Genomic DNA, 19549 nt, shown 5'->3' on the forward strand with positions numbered 1-19549 from the left:
AAGCATAGCTAAGAAATAACTCAACCCCAATAAATCCAAACAGATACCACCCAGATTGTAGTCTATGAGTTTGCGCCAAGGCCTGAAGGAAGTTAGTACATGGGCAAAGTTTCCAGACTAGAAGAACAAACCTGCAGCGTAAGCAAGGTACCAGGTTCGTGATGCACCGCCATCAATCCAGCTATAGTTGAAATTTTCTTGAGAGAAGAAATCCCAAGATGCATCCGGATCAATGAGGGCCAGGTTGGCATGTAGCACACCTTTCCAACCACCCTCGACTTGGGAGGCTGGGGTGGAGGCTGTGGCGGAGAACATGTCTTTCCACTCTTGTGCGACAAAACTGCGTTGACGGATGTAGGCAGAGTGTGGGAGGAGGGGCAACATGTGAATTCTGGGTATGTTAGTATTGAAACACGGTGTTGTGAATAGGACCTACCCTTGAACGAATTCGAGGTTGTTACCGAAATAGGTTGTGTGGTCAACCTTGTTCTCAAAGAGCTGTATGAATGTTAGCATCCATGTGTGAAATAGAACGAAACACACTTACGATGCCGGTCACCCTGTTTTTAATAAAGTTCGCTGGCTGATTGATGTTATTATCCTGCATCAGGAAATAGTTATCGAGGCTTCGTCGCATGATTCCCAGCATCATGTTACCACGGGCCTCCATGCTGGCATCCCCAATTGTACGTCCCCACATCTTCACAGCATAAGCGAACAAGGTGTCTTCGGAGGTAGACTCCTGATCCTTGCCATCATAGGACTCGAATAACCCCTTTGCCCAGGAATGGCCATTGTACCAGTCAAAGCCACGTGAGAAGGGGAAGTAAGGGTCATTTTCCACCGAGTTGCCCGCATCGCGAACCAGCATGTTAACCCAGTCTTTGTTCTTGGCAAGCCAAGAGGGGTCGAGAGCACCAATAATAGCAGCAGCTTGAATGAAATACCCATAGTGGAAGTGGTGATCGTTGTAGGCGGTATTTCCAAAATCGGAATTCAAATCTCCAGCGTAACCAGCAGTGGACACAGCACCCTTCCATACAGCATCATAGGCCAGTGGGAACTGTTGTTTGTTCTCCACAAAGCGTGCAAAGCTCTTCGTCAGGTTCTGGAAAGCTCCACTAGCCATATCAGCCATATCAGCGTCGTTGCTAAACTGATTGGCAGTGTAGATCAAGGTAGCAAACTTGCTCAGAGCCTTGCCGCTGTAGTACATGCTGTTCAGATCGCTTTGGACGCCGATGTCTTGCTGCAATTCTATAGGGGCAAATTTGAGGATAGCTTCCTGGGCGCTTTGAGACAGGGTGTTCGCAGTTCCATCGGCGGTCGACCAGGGAGCAAATTCGATGTCGATCGGTAGATCTTCCTCGGTCATAGTCCAGGTCTCGCCAATTACTGCAGTTGCATTACCTTTGGTAGTGCTTCGCAGATGAATATTAGTCACGCGAGCCTGGGTGTTGCGATCAAAGGACTGAATGTGGTGTGGCAAGGCAAACGTGATGAGTGGACTCTGATGTGCGTGCTTTCCAGCCTTGATCCACGAAAGGCTGTATGTGCCAACGTCATCGGTGACGGAGCCGGTGATGTGGCCACCCACGGCATAAACGCCAGCAGAGTTGTCGTAGAACTTCTCACCTGCCTTCCCTGCAGGGTTCTTGGCAACCTGGATACTACCAGAGAATCCCTTTGGACCATGGATGCTAGACTGCGAGGCAAGCTTGAGTTTAGGATCTTGGCCATCCTCGGGGGCGGCATACAGAAGCCAATGAGTATCGTCCTCCAAAATGACTTGATACTTGAAGATACCTGGCTTAGGTGACCCTGCATTCACCACTTTACGGAAGAACACGCCACTCTCAATCAATGGCTGGAGATCCTTGTACACGCCAGTGATGTAGCCCATACCCTGGACAACGGGGAACGTGATCGACCGAGGAGATCCAGCAGATCGCCTCAAGACTGCATGGGCAGAGAATGCCTTGGGCTCTTCGACACTTAGGACGCTTGACGCATCCAACTCCTTTGCGGAGAGAATCATATGTTGAAGCCCAACGGGATTGATATAGTAGTCGACAGGTGAACCAGGGATCTTGTCGTTCTTCGGGCCAAATGCCACCACATTTGCCTCAATGTGGGTTGCCGACATACCCCAGCTCTTCAGAGTGCCAGCGCCCTTAGACCATCCAAGGGAGTAAGGCTGCGTAAAGCTAGCATTAGTCTGACTTCCAAGAAATAGACCCGCGTAGAACTTGTTTGTTTGAACTGGCTCTGAAGTGTTGGCCTATGATTGTAAGAGTTAGTACAATCTTATATGTCAAGTAGAGATTTCCTTACGTGATTGTTGGAAACGGGGTGATCATGGCGACTTTTGATATTCGCCGGGGGCGGCCCCATGGCGACAGGCCGAAAGATATCTTGGTTATCCATGCTGGAATAATGGTCAGGTATATCAGTGGGAATTTGAACTGGTGATAATCAGCTGTATGTTTAACTGAAGTAGAATCATGCGCGTCAAACGAACCTTTTGTCAATGAAGGTGGTGTTATTTTAGGTGTTTCTGCTGTAGTTTTTACTACAGTGGTAGTAGGATGATGTTGTTTGTGCTTGTAAGTCGATTGAGATTTCACCAATCCAGTAACACTCGCGATAATGTCGCCAATGTCAACTGGTGGGAAGGGAGCCTGTGATGGATGACCTGCGTTCTCCAATGCCACACGATAAATCTGAAAATTCTTGTCAATATAATATTGTACACTTTCATCACTATAATTCTTACTGGCGAAGCTTGCGGGATAAGAATTCTGTATTCCTCGTTTGATGGAGGGTACTGTGTCTCAAAAGCCCTCGCCGGCTGTGTGTCTGTTTGTTGGAGAATCTTCTCTACGACAACACCAACACGAAGATTTGGCGAACAGTGTACCGTATCTGCAGCAAGAAGCCAAGTTAGCAAGGCTGTTGCCTTCCATCTTGACTCAATTCCCATTCTGCAAGCCCAGCAAAAGTACTCGAACAAGTGCAATAGACGAGTGTAAAGTGTAGGATAATTCGTTCTATCGGCTCAATTGGTCTGAACGGCCAATTCCACAGAGTAATTTGTGGCGTTTGCTGGGCGTCGAGTTGCAGGTCGAATACAGGCATGGGAGAGAAAGAATCCAAGCATCGAGGGCGGACTAACTACTTACAAGTAAAGACAAATTCCAGATAATCTGACTTGCAGATCGTTTTGCAGAAAGAATTCCGGGACTGCAGATCTTCACGGAACTCAATCGCGCGAACAAGGCGGCAAGGGCGCGTCTCAGGCTGTCTCGCGGCGATTTGCGCAGGTATCGAGTTTACCAGCAATGTAGGGCTTCGATGACAACAATGGCTTGTTGCGAGGGCCAGCGATCCCCACTCCCAAGAATGTCACGCGGGGTGTAAACAACGTGATCAGTGCTGCCAGTCTGACGGGGGCTGGATTGCGGATCGAACTATTTAGAATCAGTAAAAAGTCGTGTTAGACTCGGCAAATTGGAGAAAGTTCGTGAAGTTTGCGGAGTCTACATAAAGTTGTCCATTGACGTCGTAGGCAGCGACGTAGTGCCAAGGGATGTGGAGCTTTCCAACCATCGTCAACAACTTGCCCTTCACAGATGAGAATTGACACCCATCAATTAGCGAGCCTTTGGAACGATTGAAATATGATCTTACCAACAGCCAGCGCCAATTAAACTCGACTGCTCATTACAAAAACATTTTTCATAGTGCTAGTCTGACCGCACGCGTCACCGCATCTCCACGTCCATGCACCAATAGCAGAAATAAACATCCCACTATAACTTCTGTCTGGATGCTAGAACATGGTTTTTATTCAAATTATCTCTTCCAGGTGACTTTGGGATTCGTGGAATATCTCGGGCCTCCACATCTATTTAATTTTTTTGTAATGCTGGCGCGGGATTCTCCAGCGTAAATATATATTCCAATCATCCGTAGTAACATGGCTAAAATCGAACTGAAAGAGACAGTCGCAGCCAACTCTTGATAGGGAAGTTTTTAGTAGATCACCAGAATCGATTAAACTGGCTGTCAACGTGAAGAATGTTGATACCTACTCTGGCACATCAGTAATATTGATTTCAATGAAATTAACAATTGAATCAAAGTGTATGTAGGCAAAAACATGGAATCAATCGCAGATACCTGAAGATGGCTGGAGATGTTGTGATTTAGGCGGCGCCTGACATTATTATTTATTAATTCAGACCTACATCTCAGGTGGCCACCTGGGCATCTGAGCAGGTGACATGCACGCACAGGTAGGAATGTAGAACAATTCAAACCATTGGAATTAAATTTGAAGTTAATCACAGTGATACTTGTTTTTCACCTCCATGCAACTTCCCCTCCACAACCTGTACCTCAAGTCCATTTTCGGAAAGATCCGACCCCACATATGTCTTTGCCTCTTGCTCAAATGTCAAGCCTTGTTCACGAATCATTTTCTGGTTCTCCGTCGGCCAAACCCAGCAGATAAGGGGGTAAAGAATCAATGAGGTGAAAAAGGACAGAAGCCAGCCCAAGTCAAACATGTCTGAGGCTGATTGGTTAAGTCCAGACGCACCAAGCGAAACTGCGAATCCTGGAAAGGGCAACGCAATACCAAATATATAAGCAATAATGGCTTGGATATTGAAACCTCCGGTATACCGGTAGTGCGCGTTTGACTTGGTGGGGTTGAAAAGATGCGGGACGAACACGTTACCCCTAGCCATAATGAAGTCTGATATCGTCTTAGATTAATAGGTCTGGGTCGAGTTGATAATTGTCGTGACTCACATTCTGCGATCATAATGGCTACAACGCTGGCCATGAATAGACCATACCCTGATAAAAATGTAGTAAATGTTGCAGCTGACGCCATGATCTTCCATGGTACGATGGCGTAGGCAAGGAACTCCACGATGAAAAATCCGCGGCGCATATCGACGAAGCGTGGGACGAGAAGAGCGGAATCTGACCCGAAAGGAATCATGTTGCAGGCGATGTTTGTGCCGAGAACTCCGATCATCCAGCAGAATGCAGCAAGGAAGATCGCGAACCTAGCGCCAGGGTGATTGTTGCGCGTTTGAATCTCGTCGAGAAGATCCCAGGGATTCCTATGAGAAGGTTAGGACATTCGCGTAATTTGGAGACAGATCTGCGTACCATAGTTCCAAGCCCCACTGTCTGTTAATACCAGCAGTTGCCAGGATACCGAAGGTAGCTGAAACAGTTACAGCGATCGGTTGAACAAACTATAGATTGTTAGGCGTAAAATTGACAGACAATGTAGAAGCACTGACTATTTGAGATGTGATGGCCGCATTCTTGCTAGTACTCCAACGTGCAATGTCAGGCTGGTTCGTGATCAGCGTTGCTGTGTTTCTGGCGAAGGATACTCATCAGCATGAGAACGATAGTAAAGAATCTTTATAGCTTACCCCATTCCACTGTTAATTGCGTGCATGATAAACCAACCCAGCGATCCCTTTGTAGAAGCCGGGAGTGCGCCACTGACATCGCCGTGGCAAGCAATCATGCAGTAGATGAAGACACCCACAATACCTGGAACCATGACGAATCCCTTGAACCAGAAAAACTTCTTGATCTGATAGGGTCGGAAGAAACAGAAGAAGAAATGGATGAGCCAGAAAAGGAAGAAGCACAACATTCCCTTGGTCGTGATACCCATGGATTCAGGGATATGATTTGGGATATTCTCAAAGTGACTCCCAAAGATGGCTCGCATCATATTTGACAGGTAGGATGATCCGGTATATACTAGTGAAGATCAGTATTGGAATCCAAGAATGTGGAAGGCACTTACGTTGAACACCGAACCAAATGATTGCTAGGGCGGCTCTTGCAGCGACAAAGTAGTAGCTACCGTACATACCAAAGACAGCTCGAGCAACCGCGGGGTATCCGATATGGTACATTGTGGCAGCACGAGAGTTGAAGGCCATTGCAATTGACGAAATGAGTTGAGAAACAAATATGACTACGATCGCCTGCCACCAGTTGAGACCGATGCCAACCATTGTCTGTTTCAAATATCTTGATCAGCAGCTATTCATTCATTATTATTTTCAATTCGAATGAATGAATGACTTACCGATCCAAGGTTCCAGTTTCCAAACGAAATTCCGAGATACAGTAATATATACGTCCATGTGTCCCATGCTGTGATTGGCGTCAGAATACCGCCTGTACATGTACCATTCCTGCATGTGGGCGATGATCTAACTCACTTCTCTTTTCCGGCGGAGTAGGCTCCAGATCTAGGTGATAGACATTAGCGGCTGACAATTGAGAACCTCCAGGGCTTAGAGTCAACCGTGGAAAATGGGAAAACAAAAACGAACCTTGATTCATCCATTTCGGGTCTGCATCAACATATTTATTATCACCGACCACAAGAGTGTCCTCGACACGAATAGCATTTATGAACGCATCTTTACTTTTGAAAGACTCAGACGAAGGCAGAATCCTCGAAAGGAAACTACCTGACGACATATTGAAACTACGATATGGATGTGCAAACTTCAACCTCGACCTTGGTCTCTACTAGCAAGGGGTGATGTGAGACGCTTTAAATGGGGAATGCGAGGCAAAGGAAAGAAAAGGACAAAAGAACCGAGTGGCTTATCACGAATCTAAATCCAGGAAACCAGATAGACCCATATCTAGCCATCTGACCCGGCATATAGACTAACCTATTTAATCCATTGATATCTCATTGTCCTCTTGGGTTGCATTTGCCGCTCATTGTCCGTGCGCCACATCCCAGTCATAACAGATAATGAAAAGATAAGGAGGGGGCGAGATAAGGAGTCCAACGATAGAGAGATGAGTGATCTTAGTGATCTCTTAGGCCCATTCGTTTCCAATGCTTTCTTAATTGAAGAAATAAGCATATTTGGTCGAGGAGCGAGCAGTCAAGCTTTAAATTTCCCCGCTCGAATACAAGTCGGAGCCGAATTGCCTCCCCAATATACTCCGTAGATAAGCCTTGTATTTCCCCTCTTTTCGCATCAGCCACATGAAATCAACATCTTTATCTATTGCCACTATCCGCCCTTAACCGCCAAATCCCATACCTGCGCCATGACGGTACGCGTCCAATCCGAAGTTCGAACGGTGGTTCTATCAGATGAGGAACGCCAAAATGGAAAATACTCTGATTTTTCCCTCCAACAAGCTCTTGAGGCGATGCACCAGGATGGCTTGGTCGTGCTAAAGGGGGTTGTCGATATAAATCACATCGAAGCTCTGAACCAGCGGATGAGTGCGGATGCCGAGAAGAAAAGGGATGACCCCGAGCAAGTGTACAATCATTCAGTGAAATGTAAGCTCCGGAAAATCATTTCACAATAGATCAACCTGACGAGTTGATTAATTATAAACAGCAAATTTCCTACAGAGACCACCTGTCACTGAGCCAAATCTCTTATACGATGATATCTACTACAACCCGTTTGTTTTACAATTAGCCAATGCGTAAACATTCCCATAGCACCCTGAAAAAAACAAAGCTAATAGTCTACATCAGCTATCTTGGCCACAAACCAATCTGGAACTGGCTAACAGCCAATACCGCTCTCGCCAACACGGGAGGAATGCGCCAGGCAGTCCACAAAGACAATGCCTTCATTCATCCCCAATACCCATACTACTTCATCGCAAACATACCCCTATGCTCAACCAGTGTAAATAACGGTGCCACTGAATTCTGGCTCGGGTCCCACGCCCACACATCAAATCATGACCAACGCGTCGCCACTAAGCCAGAGGAGATCACCGCGCATTATCTACTTGGAGAACCGCTTCCAGCTGTGACGGAAGAAGCGCAGGAAATCCGACGATCGATTCGTCCTCCTATCCAGGCGACATGCTCTGCGGGAGATATCATGATTCGTGATATTAGACTCTGGCATGCGGGTATGCCTAATGAGACTGATTCTCACCGGATCATGCTTGGACTTGGGTATCAGGTAAGTGTGGTTCATTCTGTTATACTGGGACTAGACTGATGCTTGCTAGAACCCTGTTTTTCCTAATTCTAGCATGATGTGTCATCTGCCTGCCTCACAGCGGAAATTCTTTGAGAAAGCTCCTGGGAATTTAGAGGTTCGCGCCAAGTTTTACGAGGAAGAAGAGTTCGAAAGAACGACCTTGGATTCTGTATTCAACCTGAGACCAGTCTATTCAAAGTGAATGTCACTACTTTTAGAAGTTTAGAAGAAGTAAGAGGAGTTTCGCAAGCCTTGGAGAGTATCCGTTTCTTAAACGTATGCAGTGATCTGGTCCCAGTAGTTACAGCCTTGGAGCATTCTTTCCAAATATTATTCACAAACCCTATACCTCAAAGTACGCCAAGTCTAACTGTCAAAAAACAGTATAACAAACATTAGTCACAAGATTCATGGACCTGGTACATAGAACTTTCAAGCCATCTTAGCACGGAGATGCAGATTCGGCCCTTGCGCGTACTCCATGCTGTCATCCAGGTTACCCTTAGTAGCGAACTTAATATCCTTCAAATAATGATCTCGTGGCTGCCACGGGCCCCGATCAGCCGCCAATGGCAGAACACGGCTCGCAACAGTGACATAAGTAGAATTCAGGTTCAGCAATGGGCGCGTCTGGATCACCTCGGCCTCCTGCGCCTTCATACGGGGTGTAGCAGCGAGAAGCTTCCTCGTCTCCATAGACTTGAGCAAGCGAGTCACGAATTGCGCGGTGGCGTCCGCACCGAGAGTCCATGAGGCATTGGTATATCCAATGATGAAAGAAGCATTAGGAACATCCTGAAGCATGACTCCGTTCCACATGTACTTGGATCCGATATCGATCTTCTCTCCGTCGACGGTGATGATGGCGCCCCCTGCAATTTGGAGTTTCAGACCCGTCGCAGTGATGATAATATCCGCGTCAAGAGTCTCGCCCGAACTCACGGTGAGGCCGTTCTTAGTTACCGTCTTGATGGTGTCGGTGCGGACATCGGCCTTTCCGCGGCGGAGGCAGGCGTAGAAGTCGCCATCTGGCGAGACGCACAGTCGTTGATCCCAAGGGTTATAGCGCGGCTGGAAGTGTGGGTTATAGGGGATGTGGCTGGGAAGTTGTCTTTTCGTTGTGAGCTTGAGGATCCAGCGGGCTAAATTCGGGAATCCTTGACAGAAGAGGAAGAAAAATCGGGACTGAAGGATCCAGATCATGCGCTGGAAGCTGTGATATGCTTTCGTCGGCAGGATCCAGCGAAGTAACCAGTTACGACTGCGGTTTGGGAGAGAGAGGATGTAACTGGGACTGCGCTGAACCATGGTCACGCGCTCCGCCTTTTTGGCCAAGTTGGGGAGGAGAGTGATGGCCGTAGCACCACTGCCGATGATGACAACCTTCTTTCCCGTGTAATCGAGATCCTCGGGCCAGAATTGAGGGTGGATGACCTGGCCCTGGAAATTCTCTAGTCCGGGAATGGTAGCCTCCAATGGTTCCTTGTAGTTATAGTAGCCGGAACCAAAGAGGATGAACCGTGCATTGATGGTCTTGGCGGTGCCATTGTGATCGACGTTCAGAGACCAGTAGTTGTCCTCGCTGGACCAGTTTGCGGCGGACAGACGGTGTTGATATTGGATGTTCTTATCGATACCAAACTTCTTCGCGGTGTCTCTGACGTAGCCTTTGATCAAGTGGCCTTCCGCGATGGGGTTGGACTGGCTCCAAGGGTTGAAAGAAAAGCCAAAGGTGAATAAATCAGAATCCGATCGGATTCCAGGGTACTTGAACAAGTCCCAAGTGCCACCTAGATCGTCCCTAGCTTCAAGGATGGTATAGCTGTAGCCTGGGAGCTCATCTTGAAGGCGATAAGCGGCGTTAATACCAGAGATACCCGCACCGACGATGACTACGTCGAAGCGCGATTCAGATTCTGTATGACCGTTCATGTTGTATGTAAATGTAAAATCAATTGAGGGGAGAAGGTCATTTTAAAGGAAACTCACATGCCTCGGAATCTCCTGTGACGATCCTTGGAACCGATTTCTCACACAACTTAAGTCCGTGCGTTCCTCACCAAAAATCAACTTGGTGGGGAAATGGATTTTCATGCATGAACTAAGGAGTATACCGATGACATACTTTTCTATTCTTGACCGAGGCCTTTGATGTCTTTGATCTTATTCTACTCCGTACTCCGTGTATAATGACATAGGTTATTCCCGATCGGATGACGGTGATCCACTCAAATCATGGACTCGCGCAGAAAACAATGCATATTATTGAAAATTGTGATACACACAATCATCCTATTCTCTACTCCGTACTCTTCATCTTCCTGTACTCTACCTCAGCTAATGAACCTCGGCCCCGAAATTTGAGACTTAAAACTCGCAAGATGTGGATCAGCCCGATCTTTACCTTAATAGGATAGCATTGCGAAAGATCGTCCCCCACGTTCCTCCGAGGTCTAACAAGCCATCGTCAGCCCCAAACTTATCAAGCGTGACCCTGCGCTACTTTAGAATAGCATGATTTCAACATGTCTTTAACCCAGGCCAAATTGACCTTCGTCGAGAAACTTGACATTTTGCCGGCTCTCGCCAGCATCATTGTCGCTGCCTTCTATGCTCTCCTGACCGGCCTATGGCGCACTGAGCGCCAGGCCAAATCCCTCCTCTTACATTTTGGCTATGCCATCATGCGCAAGTCCACAGCGCGATTGTCGTCAACTCAGATGCAGTTCATTCTACCAGGGTCTGCAACAATCTATGACCGGTTCTCGAAGAAACTGGGCTATAAGCCGGAGTCGGTGGAGTTGGGACACGGCGCTATCGGCCACTGGATCGGGGACCCCAATGCGACAAACGTGCTGATTTGGTATCACGGCAAGTGAACACCATCCATTCTAAACAAATGCAAGTACTGACAAAAATCAATTCAGGCGGTGGATTCTGCTTACCATCTAATCGTGGCTACATTAATTGGTATGCGCAGCTCGTTCGCCATCTAGAGGCTTCAGGCAAGAGTCTCGCTGTTTTCTCTCTCACCTACACTCTCGCCCCCAATGCCACATACCCGACGCAGCTCAAGCAAGCAGTTTCTTGTGCCCGATATATCCTCACCCAGCCAAATCGGGATCCTGCAACTGTTTTTCTCGGCGGTGACTCCGCTGGCGGAAATTTAGCGTGTGGTGTGCTATCGCACGCCGCCCACCCCCACCCCCAGATCGAGCCTTTGCCCGTGAATGGCAAATTGGGTGGTGCCGTCATGATCGCTCCATGGACTCTGCTCGACACTGAGTTCCCCGAGCAGGAAATTTACCCAGGTGGTGATTTGATTACACCAGAGGTTGCGGGGCCTTGGGCGTCAGCTGTGTTGGGAGGTGCGCCGCGAGACAACTACACGGATCTTTTCCATGCCCCTGTGGATTGGTATTCGAAATTTCCGGTGAGTACCGTGCTTATCACGGCTGGTGGTAATGAGATTTTGCTGCCGATTATTCTGGAATTCGCGAAGAAGTTCAAAAATGGGTTTGGGAACGTAGAGATATTTGTTGGACATCGCGAGTGTCATGTTGCACCGGTTTATAATTCCATGTTACACGATCACACGGAGACGGAGCAGGGGAAGATGATTAAGTCGTGGTTGGCGGAGCTGGCGCACTAGATTCTTAAGTTTCAAACGTTGTACATATGCCAAAAACTTCCGGTATCAATGAATGCGAAGGGTGCAATTTATGAATGTATGTGAAGAAAATTTTGACAAATCCCTCCATGTAAAATTTATATCCTCTTTCACCACTCAAATAGAGCTTTTCGAATTACGACTGGCCGCTATAGCTTTCGGAGGAAATCAAGGCGGCGCAAGAGTTTTACGCCCTATGGTGAAGCGGAAATAAGCTACAGTGTTATTTGTTATAGAATTGTTGATCAGGTCCCGCAAGGTGAGAATTGATTTGTAACAACTATCAAATTACTTCTATGAGTTCAGAATCTCCACAGCTATATCATATGCTTTACATCGCAAGTCCCATTCTCGTGTTCCCGGCTCAGCCTTCTGGTCCCATCCATGATTACATCGATCCATCCGTTCGCAAACCACACGTCGATCAAGATCACGTCGAAGCTTCTCTGCAAATCGTTCACTTTCCTCAGCCAGATAATCGTAACCAGCTGTAATCATCAAAACATTACGAGGAAACCTCGCCGAATCCGCAAGACCGGGAGAAATTCGCGGGTCCCTCATATCAACCCCTTCTGGAATCCAGCATCCCCAGAAAACACGCATTATAGAGGGTGGGATTGGCCTCCCACCAGCCTGTGGAGATACCAAAGTTCCCGGATCACGATAACACTCAGTACCAGGATAAAAGGTCAGGACAGAGTGGAAGGTGTCAGTTGGAAATGTCGAAGAAACAGTTGAAAGCGCAAGATTTCCTCCGGAGCTGAACCCAGAGAGAGAAATACGCGAACAATCAAACACAGAAGGCTGTCCAAGAACCCATTTCACGACATCCTCTGCGTCGTGTAACTGTGCTGGGAATGGATTCTCCGGAGCGAGTCGATAATAAACGTCCAAGACTACACAGTCTGTTCGTTGGCTTATTTCGCGACAGAATCGATCGTCACTTCCATGGAGAGGGAGTGTATAGCCTGAACCGAAGAAGTTTATCAAGACAGGTCTTGGTTTTGATTCCTCGACTTCTTCTTTTGATCGATATACATGGGCTTTGATGGTCCGATGTGGCTCTCGAGATGGGATATGCTCAATGAAATCGGGGGACGGGTCGATGTTTGCTCGTAGCTTTACTAGTCCTCGCAGGATGAGGACTACGAATCGGAGATAGATGTAACGGAAAATTGACATTTTGTTTGTTCAATGCTATGTAGATTTGGTCTGCTTTTATTTCAATCCAGGTGGTCCGTGCGACCAGCGCAGCCTAATGCGGTCCCCGACTTACTGAGGCCCATCTTAAGGCTCCTGGTACTGAATCCTGAGTTAATAAGGTATGTAATTTCAGGATGCGAGATTATTTTTAGCGCTGACTTAGGTAACAAGCGACTCACATCCTGCCTATCCAGGCCGGATCCACTTCTAAACGGGACCTTCTAGAACAGCCACCGTGTCGTGACGCAGAATCGGTCCGAAATACTTTTTTTAGTTGTGCTGACCGTCACCTAAACTGTTAGGCTTTTCCGTGTATATGTGGAAGTCACATGAAGCATTTTATAGATTGATGCTATCTTGTAAAAAAGGAGCTAAGAAGTTCCCATGCAGGGACTCCCTAGTCATCTCGTGACACCCACCCGGAAAGTATCGGTACGGTGGAGCCTAACAGCTCTGTCACCCCTGTCTCCTCGGCTTGGCTGTAACAAAATACCAATTCGTATCAAATAATCCCTGAATAACGGAAGTTCTGGGTGTTCAACCACCATACATGTACCGGTCCAAACCGGGCCCGGATCGGATCTGATAATTTTTCACCGATATCGCATCTGATAAGATCCCTGACTCCGCAATAAAATGAATATATTATTAGCTACGCTAATTTCCCTTCAATACTGGTTCGCCACGTTTTACGTTTTCCTTTTTCCTTTTTCTCGTCCCACCTGGTTTCTTTCAATACCTCCTCCCCCTCTTTATTCATATAAACTATAATGCCCTCTAACGATGGTGTGCGGGCTGTCGCTCGGTCCTTTCGGGTCCTCGTCATCGGTGGCTCTTATGGTGGTCTTGCTGCTGCATTGAACTTAAGTGATCTGGCTCGGGGTCGGGTATGTCGTTTCGACTCTAATCCCGATGCTAAACCGCCTTCATATCGGATTCCTCTTCACATTACCGTTGTGGATGAGCGAGATGGTTACTGTACGTCCCACTAGCTTTGGACGACTTGCCCTTTGAACATTGCATTGATGAAATTCTCTAGTCCATCTGATTGGATCGCCCAAATCTCTCGCTTGTGAGAAATTCGCCGCAGAGTCATGGACGCGCTATAAAGATATTCCCGCGCTCAAGTCCCCGGATTTCAGCTTCATTCAGGGGACAGTCAGCAAAGTAGACAGTGCGTCCAAGGTCGCTCATATTCTTGATATAGAAACAAAGGAAAATCGGTCGGAAAAGTATGATTACCTGATTGCGGCGTCGGGTCTGCGGAGGGTCTTCCCCGTTGCGCCCCAATCTCTGCGTCGAGAGGAATTTCTAAAGGAGGCAAAGACACATGTGGAAAATGTCCGCAAAGCGACTCAAGGAATTGTGGTAGTTGGTGGAGGTATTTATCCCAAATTGGAGAATTCAATGGCAATCACTCATTTAAATTAGGTGCGGTCGGGATCGAGATGGCAGCAGAGTTAAAGATCCTCTTTCCAGAACAAAAGATCACCCTCATTCATTCTCGGGGCCGGTTGCTGTCATCTGAGGATCTACCCGATGACTTTGCTGAGCGTGCGCTTGCGATCCTTCGCGAGGAGAACGTGGAGGTGATCCTAGGACAGCGCGTCATCGACACAACTGCTGTCAACTCAGGCAAAAAGCGTGAGTGGCTTTTGACTTTGGCGAATGGCCAGCAGCTCACGACCGGGCTTGTTCTGAGCGCGGTCTCGCAACCAGTGCCTACATCCACATACCTGGAATCAGAGGCACTGAATGAGCAAGGTTTAATCAAGATCCACCCATCGTACGTGTCTCTATTTAACATTGGTATGCATCGATCTCACGTTTCGCAGGCTTCAGTTCTCGGGAAATATACCCAACGCAGAGCACCATTTCGCGGTCGGCGACCTTGCGGCATGGTCAGGCATCAAGCGCTGTGGTGGAGCAATGCATATGGGCCAGTATGCCGCCAACAACATCCACCAACACATGTTGGCAGAATGTACAGGCGAGAAGCCTAGATTTATGAACTTGACCCCCTTTCCAAACGTTATTGGGTTGGCTCTTGGTAGGAAGTGTGCGACCTACAGCGCAGGCGAAGGCACCAAGGATGGAGAGGATCTCATGGATGTCATGTTTGGGAAAGACATGGCCAACAGCAGTAAGCCCATATTTCCACCTAGAACTATCGCAGTGGCTAACATTTGAACCAACCAGTCTGTTGGAATTATATGCGCCTCGGGGATCCTCCTCAGGCATGACGTAGTGTGATTTCGACTGGTCTTTCGCATGTATATATAGTATCCATTCACTCGACGATTGTCTCACTCAAGGAATGCAAAGAATGTTCCTGCCAGCATGACAAACATTCCGAGATATTCCGCCCAATTTTATCATAAGCACCCGGTCGGAAACGCCGACAAGAAAGACAAATAACGAATAATTGTCCTTGGATAACCACCTGCGCGCCGGGACCATACCGAGCCATGCCGTCCCGCGGTTTCAGCCCACACTCAATACAAAACCGCTTATCATTATCGGCGCCCGATCGACTTCGTCGGCGCCGTAGCATGCGATCGGCAAATTGACTTGCGGGGCGTAGACGTAAGCAGTAGCGACAAGCGTAGATATCTTTGTGGCGAGCCCATTCGGTTGATTCAGCCTGTAGAAGCTGATTATGAGAGGGACGAGGGAGCTGGTCGAAGAGGTACGCGCATGTTAATCTTAGTTTGAGGATGTCATGAATAGGTAGGAATTCCGTAATGAGCGAGAGTAGTTCTGGTGGGAGGTTTAGGAGGTGACGCATGGAGTGGGTGAGGAAGAAGCTTGAGCGGGGTAGTTTCTCATGGATTTTACGGCATTCAATTAGGACTTTTATACGCATAAAACGTCATAACTCGATAAAAGTGACATTTTAAAAACCATAAAGCTGTGATCTTTGAATCTACCGTTCCAAATTGGATTTCTTCGTTGCCTGATCAGCCATGAGTCAGATGAAATTGTATCTGGCCCCAAATCCGTAGCTATAAAAAGGAAGGATGTCAGCATGTCAGTCCATCTCACCTCGATCCCATCCACCCAAATCTGAAACATACAATGGCTCCATTCGGTAAAATCTGGTCCTATATGCCCAGTCCTCGGGTTAGCAAGGTACAAAATCAACTCAAGAGTAAAGAAGTGTAAAACACTAAACCATCCAGATCGAAGCAGTAGCCAACCTCAGCGGCCTAGAACTAGAAATTTCCCAAGGCTTTGTCCTGCACAAAGACAACCAGACAGAAGAATATCTCTCGAAATTCCCACTGGGAAAAGTTCCAGGCTTCGAAGGCGCAGATGGAACCCGTCTCGTCGAATCCGATGCCATCGCGCAGTACGTCGCTGAAAGTGGTCCTCTAGCCGATCAGCTGCTCGGTGCGACACCTTTGGAGCGAGCATCAATCCGATCATGGATCAGTTTCTCGGACCATGCGTTCTTGCGCGTTATTCGTGAACTGGTTATGTGGAGATTTGGGAAGTGGGAGTATGATGGGGAGAGGGAGACGACGCAGCTTGCGTTGTTGGAGCGTGGACTTGCTTATATGGAGGGTCATTTGCCGGGCCGAACTTGGTTGGGGGAGAATGGGAGGTTGAGTTTGGGTGATATTACTGTTGCGGCACCTTTGCATGTGGGGTTTATGGTAATTATCGATGCGGAGATGCGTGCTAAGTATCCGCTTGTGACGTCTTGGTTTGAGCGGGTTATGGCTGTGGAGGGGGTTGGGAAGGCTATGGGGGAGATCACGTTTATTGAGAAGCGACAGGTATATGAAGCAAAGGCGGATGCTTGAAACAGTATTTACAACTCTTAGATAAATTGCATGGAAGGGGTTTGGTGATAAAGTTGATTGATGCATAAGTATATAAAAAAGATAAGATGCGACACTGGATATCGTTGAGACATGATAGATTTCCATATGACTGTAAAAAGCTGACTAGAGACGCGCCAGACGGCTCGTTTCAGTTCGCGGTTGGCTCATGAGCCGGGCGAGATTTCGACTGGCCCAGTCGGCAATGGCCATATTCGTAACCATTGGGTTCACACCACTGGCACTAGGGAACACAGATGCATCCACAACATACAATCCATCAGTACCCCAGACCTGGCAATGTGGGTCCACAACGCTCGTCTTAGGGGACTTGCCCATTCGGCAGGTACCCATCTGGTGAGCACTGGCAAAAAGTGCCTTCTCTGCGTCTAGAGGTGATTTCCGACGCAGCTCAGCGATCCATTTCTGCAAGGCAACGTTGTTGGTTCCCTCAGGGGAGTCATGGTCTGATGAATCCTCCCGCACAAACGGTTCAATATCGCGATAGGTGGTGGCGAATTCCTTAGCTCCAGAGATATAGGCAATCTTGGCGGCAGCAATTAAGCCTTCCACGATATGCCGTCGGTCAAAGCTGGAGACCTGGTAGTCGATGCGGACACGTCCATCATTCGGGTCTGGGTATACACGTCCGCTGTCTCGGTCTTTTGTCAATGTGATGAAGCTTGTACTACGACGCATTTTGGCCGCAGCCAGCTTGTAATCCAGACCTTCTTTCCAGGGGAAAATAGGAATAAAGACAGATGGCAGCATTGACGCTGATTCGAGCTTAACACCATGACCATGCCCATCAAGATCTTCGAATTCATTAACCACCGTGGTCAATGCTGAGCCTTCCCATGGGCGAGTATCCTCGTCAAAAAGAGCAGCGGCGCCTATGACCGGATGCAAATGCAGATTCCGACCAATCTGGGAGTTCTTGAGACCACTTCGAAGCAGCAAAAGAGGGCTCTGCAATGTTCCAGATGAAACGACAACCTTCTTGGCCTTGATAATCACCTTTCTTTGCGTGGAACCACTTCCACCAAGGCCGAGATACTGATCTCGGGACGTCCAGGTTCCTTCCACACCGATGGCCTTCTGATTTGCGCCCTTCTTGTCGAACAAGACCTTGTCAGCACGGAATCCCTCGATGAAAGTGGCGCCTGCCTTCGCAGCATCTGCAAGAAAGGTTTCTGTTGGGCCTTTCTTGCCGGCGGCCGCACAGCCCGTAGTGCAGTATCCACAGTAATGCTCTGCATTTCCGGTATTCTGTGGAACTGTTTTAGCTGCATAGCCTAGCTTTCGTGCGCCCTCCAGAATCACATTGTTCTGAACATTATGCCGAACATGCTCAGTATTGACACCCATCCGGTCGCAGACACGGTCCAGGCTTCTCTGGAAATCCCAAGATGTGAAGAGTGGGAGACCTCCATCCGCCCATTCCTGGCGAACATAACCTTGAGTCTGTAAGGCGGCAGACCAATTAACAGTACCGCCACCACCCCATGTCGAGCCCGCGAGGACAACCGTCGCACCGTCATCACTGACAACGGCACCTGCAGCCTCGAACATATTCACGTAGGCTTCATTTGCTGTCATGGGAAATGTCTTGGATGGGTAGGAATATGACTTTTCAACCACAAGCACTCGAAGCCCAGCCTCGGCGAGGTTCTTCGCAGTAACTGCTCCACCACAGCCACTGCCAACGATAACGATATCAGTTTCAATTGTCTCGGGGCCATCACCGGGCGGAATCTGCAAGAATTCATGAGGGAATCCATCAGCAGGCTTTCCATGAACAGGCACACGTGGAAAGCCGAGAACTTTGTCGATATTGGGACTGGCCAACACCCATGACTTTTTCACAATTGCTGTCAAGCCTCGGAAGGTGTTACGCAGAGGAGAAAGCCGAGAAGTGTCCCAGCCCCGGAATACTTTCTCCCGGAAAGCAACAGGTTGCTGATGGAGGGGGGTTGTGGAGCCAGTTAGAATCAGCGAGCCGGCCCGAGTACTAAAAGTTTTGTCAGTGACTGTCTCTGTTGGACGATATCAGAATCCTTACTTCAACGCGTTCAAAATTAAACCAAGGCCATTCCTGCCTTCGTCGTGCACGTAATGACCCACGGTCCGCTCCACGATAGCACGAAAAGCGGGGTTAGTAGAAACATTCTCCTCCAGGTACTGAACCGCAACCTGTTTCGCATCTGGGCCCGAAACCAGGGATGTGAGCTTATCAAGTGCCGCATCATATTCAATCTTCGAGATGACTTTGTCATTTAAGGACTGGGGCGCAGTCCGAATAGACGGTACAATCGCATCACAGATCGCAAAGAGAGTCTTCCATTGTAACTCAGACCAGAACGAGGTATCTGGAGCTTGAGGAATAGGCACCGCCTGCGGTACGTAGTCGGTCATTGAGTTTGTAGGCATGGTTCAGAGTACGAGGAGCCACACAATGCCTTTCAGGGTGGTGAAGGAACAATATCATTCATCCAATAAGTTGGGACTGGAATAAATATGGAGAAAGCTCGGATATACTAGCTCGACAAGTTTCCCCGCCGAAGTACCTGGCCAGTGCTTGAGCAAAGATCAGAGCAGCCAGATACGTTCCCAACCACGTTACAGTGAAGGCACACGGGCCGAGGCCTGCGGAGCATGATTCGCGACATACAGTTTGACCTTTCAGTGGGGGCTTGACGTGTTCTTCCACTCATAATGCGTGGATCCAGTAGATCGTTCCGCCGTGCGGGGGCAGAATGGACGGAATAGCCGAGTGCCCACCCCATGTGACCGATATTCAGGGTTCAAAATTC

General features: G+C 48.2%; 10 protein-coding genes across 10 annotated transcripts; 4 read left to right on the forward strand and 6 right to left on the reverse strand.

Moving 5' to 3' along the window:
- Nucleotides 1–117: 117 nt before the first annotated feature.
- Nucleotides 118–2983, reverse strand: N7520_006003 (glucan endo-1,3-beta-D-glucosidase; the record flags this gene model as incomplete). The annotated part of the gene is made up of 6 exons (XM_057139937.1): nt 118–391; nt 437–498; nt 548–2281; nt 2335–2465; nt 2522–2723; nt 2777–2983. 6 exons carry the CDS (start codon nt 2981–2983, stop codon nt 118–120), a joined length of 2610 nt encoding a protein of 869 aa, XP_056993943.1.
- Nucleotides 2984–3295: 312 nt separating this feature from the next.
- On the reverse strand, nt 3296–3609 carry N7520_006004 (uncharacterized protein; the record flags this gene model as incomplete). Its single annotated transcript, XM_057139938.1, has 2 exons — nt 3296–3470; nt 3503–3609. The coding sequence occupies 2 exons, from the start codon at nt 3607–3609 to the stop codon at nt 3296–3298; spliced, it is 282 nt and encodes a 93-aa protein (XP_056993944.1).
- Nucleotides 3610–4346: 737 nt separating this feature from the next.
- N7520_006005 (allantoin) lies at nt 4347–6537 on the reverse strand (the record flags this gene model as incomplete). Its single annotated transcript, XM_057139939.1, has 9 exons — nt 4347–4762; nt 4819–5138; nt 5188–5276; nt 5325–5406; nt 5463–5802; nt 5849–6065; nt 6137–6204; nt 6273–6302; nt 6387–6537. The coding sequence occupies 9 exons, from the start codon at nt 6535–6537 to the stop codon at nt 4347–4349; spliced, it is 1713 nt and encodes a 570-aa protein (XP_056993945.1).
- A 591-nt stretch (nt 6538–7128) lies between these two features.
- N7520_006006 (phytanoyl-CoA dioxygenase family protein) lies at nt 7129–8238 on the forward strand (the record flags this gene model as incomplete). The annotated part of the gene is made up of 4 exons (XM_057139940.1): nt 7129–7369; nt 7431–7497; nt 7538–8015; nt 8065–8238. 4 exons carry the CDS (start codon nt 7129–7131, stop codon nt 8236–8238), a joined length of 960 nt encoding a protein of 319 aa, XP_056993946.1.
- A 230-nt stretch (nt 8239–8468) lies between these two features.
- On the reverse strand, nt 8469–9968 carry N7520_006007 (flavin-containing monooxygenase; the record flags this gene model as incomplete). The annotated part of the gene is made up of 1 exon (XM_057139941.1): nt 8469–9968. One exon carries the CDS (start codon nt 9966–9968, stop codon nt 8469–8471), a length of 1500 nt encoding a protein of 499 aa, XP_056993947.1.
- A 593-nt stretch (nt 9969–10561) lies between these two features.
- On the forward strand, nt 10562–11688 carry N7520_006008 (lipase/thioesterase family protein; the record flags this gene model as incomplete). The annotated part of the gene is made up of 2 exons (XM_057139942.1): nt 10562–10907; nt 10964–11688. 2 exons carry the CDS (start codon nt 10562–10564, stop codon nt 11686–11688), a joined length of 1071 nt encoding a protein of 356 aa, XP_056993948.1.
- A 312-nt stretch (nt 11689–12000) lies between these two features.
- On the reverse strand, nt 12001–12888 carry N7520_006009 (uncharacterized protein; the record flags this gene model as incomplete). The annotated part of the gene is made up of 1 exon (XM_057139943.1): nt 12001–12888. One exon carries the CDS (start codon nt 12886–12888, stop codon nt 12001–12003), a length of 888 nt encoding a protein of 295 aa, XP_056993949.1.
- A 791-nt stretch (nt 12889–13679) lies between these two features.
- N7520_006010 (putative pyridine nucleotide-disulfide oxidoreductase AMID-like) lies at nt 13680–15152 on the forward strand (the record flags this gene model as incomplete). The annotated part of the gene is made up of 5 exons (XM_057139944.1): nt 13680–13887; nt 13949–14290; nt 14341–14695; nt 14745–15052; nt 15109–15152. 5 exons carry the CDS (start codon nt 13680–13682, stop codon nt 15150–15152), a joined length of 1257 nt encoding a protein of 418 aa, XP_056993950.1.
- Nucleotides 15153–15987: 835 nt separating this feature from the next.
- Nucleotides 15988–16718, forward strand: N7520_006011 (glutathione S-transferase family protein; the record flags this gene model as incomplete). The annotated part of the gene is made up of 2 exons (XM_057139945.1): nt 15988–16060; nt 16102–16718. The coding sequence occupies 2 exons, from the start codon at nt 15988–15990 to the stop codon at nt 16716–16718; spliced, it is 690 nt and encodes a 229-aa protein (XP_056993951.1).
- Nucleotides 16719–16862: 144 nt separating this feature from the next.
- On the reverse strand, nt 16863–19166 carry N7520_006012 (GMC family oxidoreductase; the record flags this gene model as incomplete). The annotated part of the gene is made up of 2 exons (XM_057139946.1): nt 16863–18747; nt 18799–19166. 2 exons carry the CDS (start codon nt 19164–19166, stop codon nt 16863–16865), a joined length of 2253 nt encoding a protein of 750 aa, XP_056993952.1.
- Nucleotides 19167–19549: the final 383 nt, after the last annotated feature.

Source organism: Penicillium odoratum, assembly GCF_028828045.1.
Source record: "Penicillium odoratum strain IBT 22623 chromosome Unknown utg000005l_segment0_segment0, whole genome shotgun sequence".
In the NCBI taxonomy this organism is placed as follows: Eukaryota; Fungi; Ascomycota; class Eurotiomycetes; order Eurotiales; family Aspergillaceae; genus Penicillium; species Penicillium odoratum.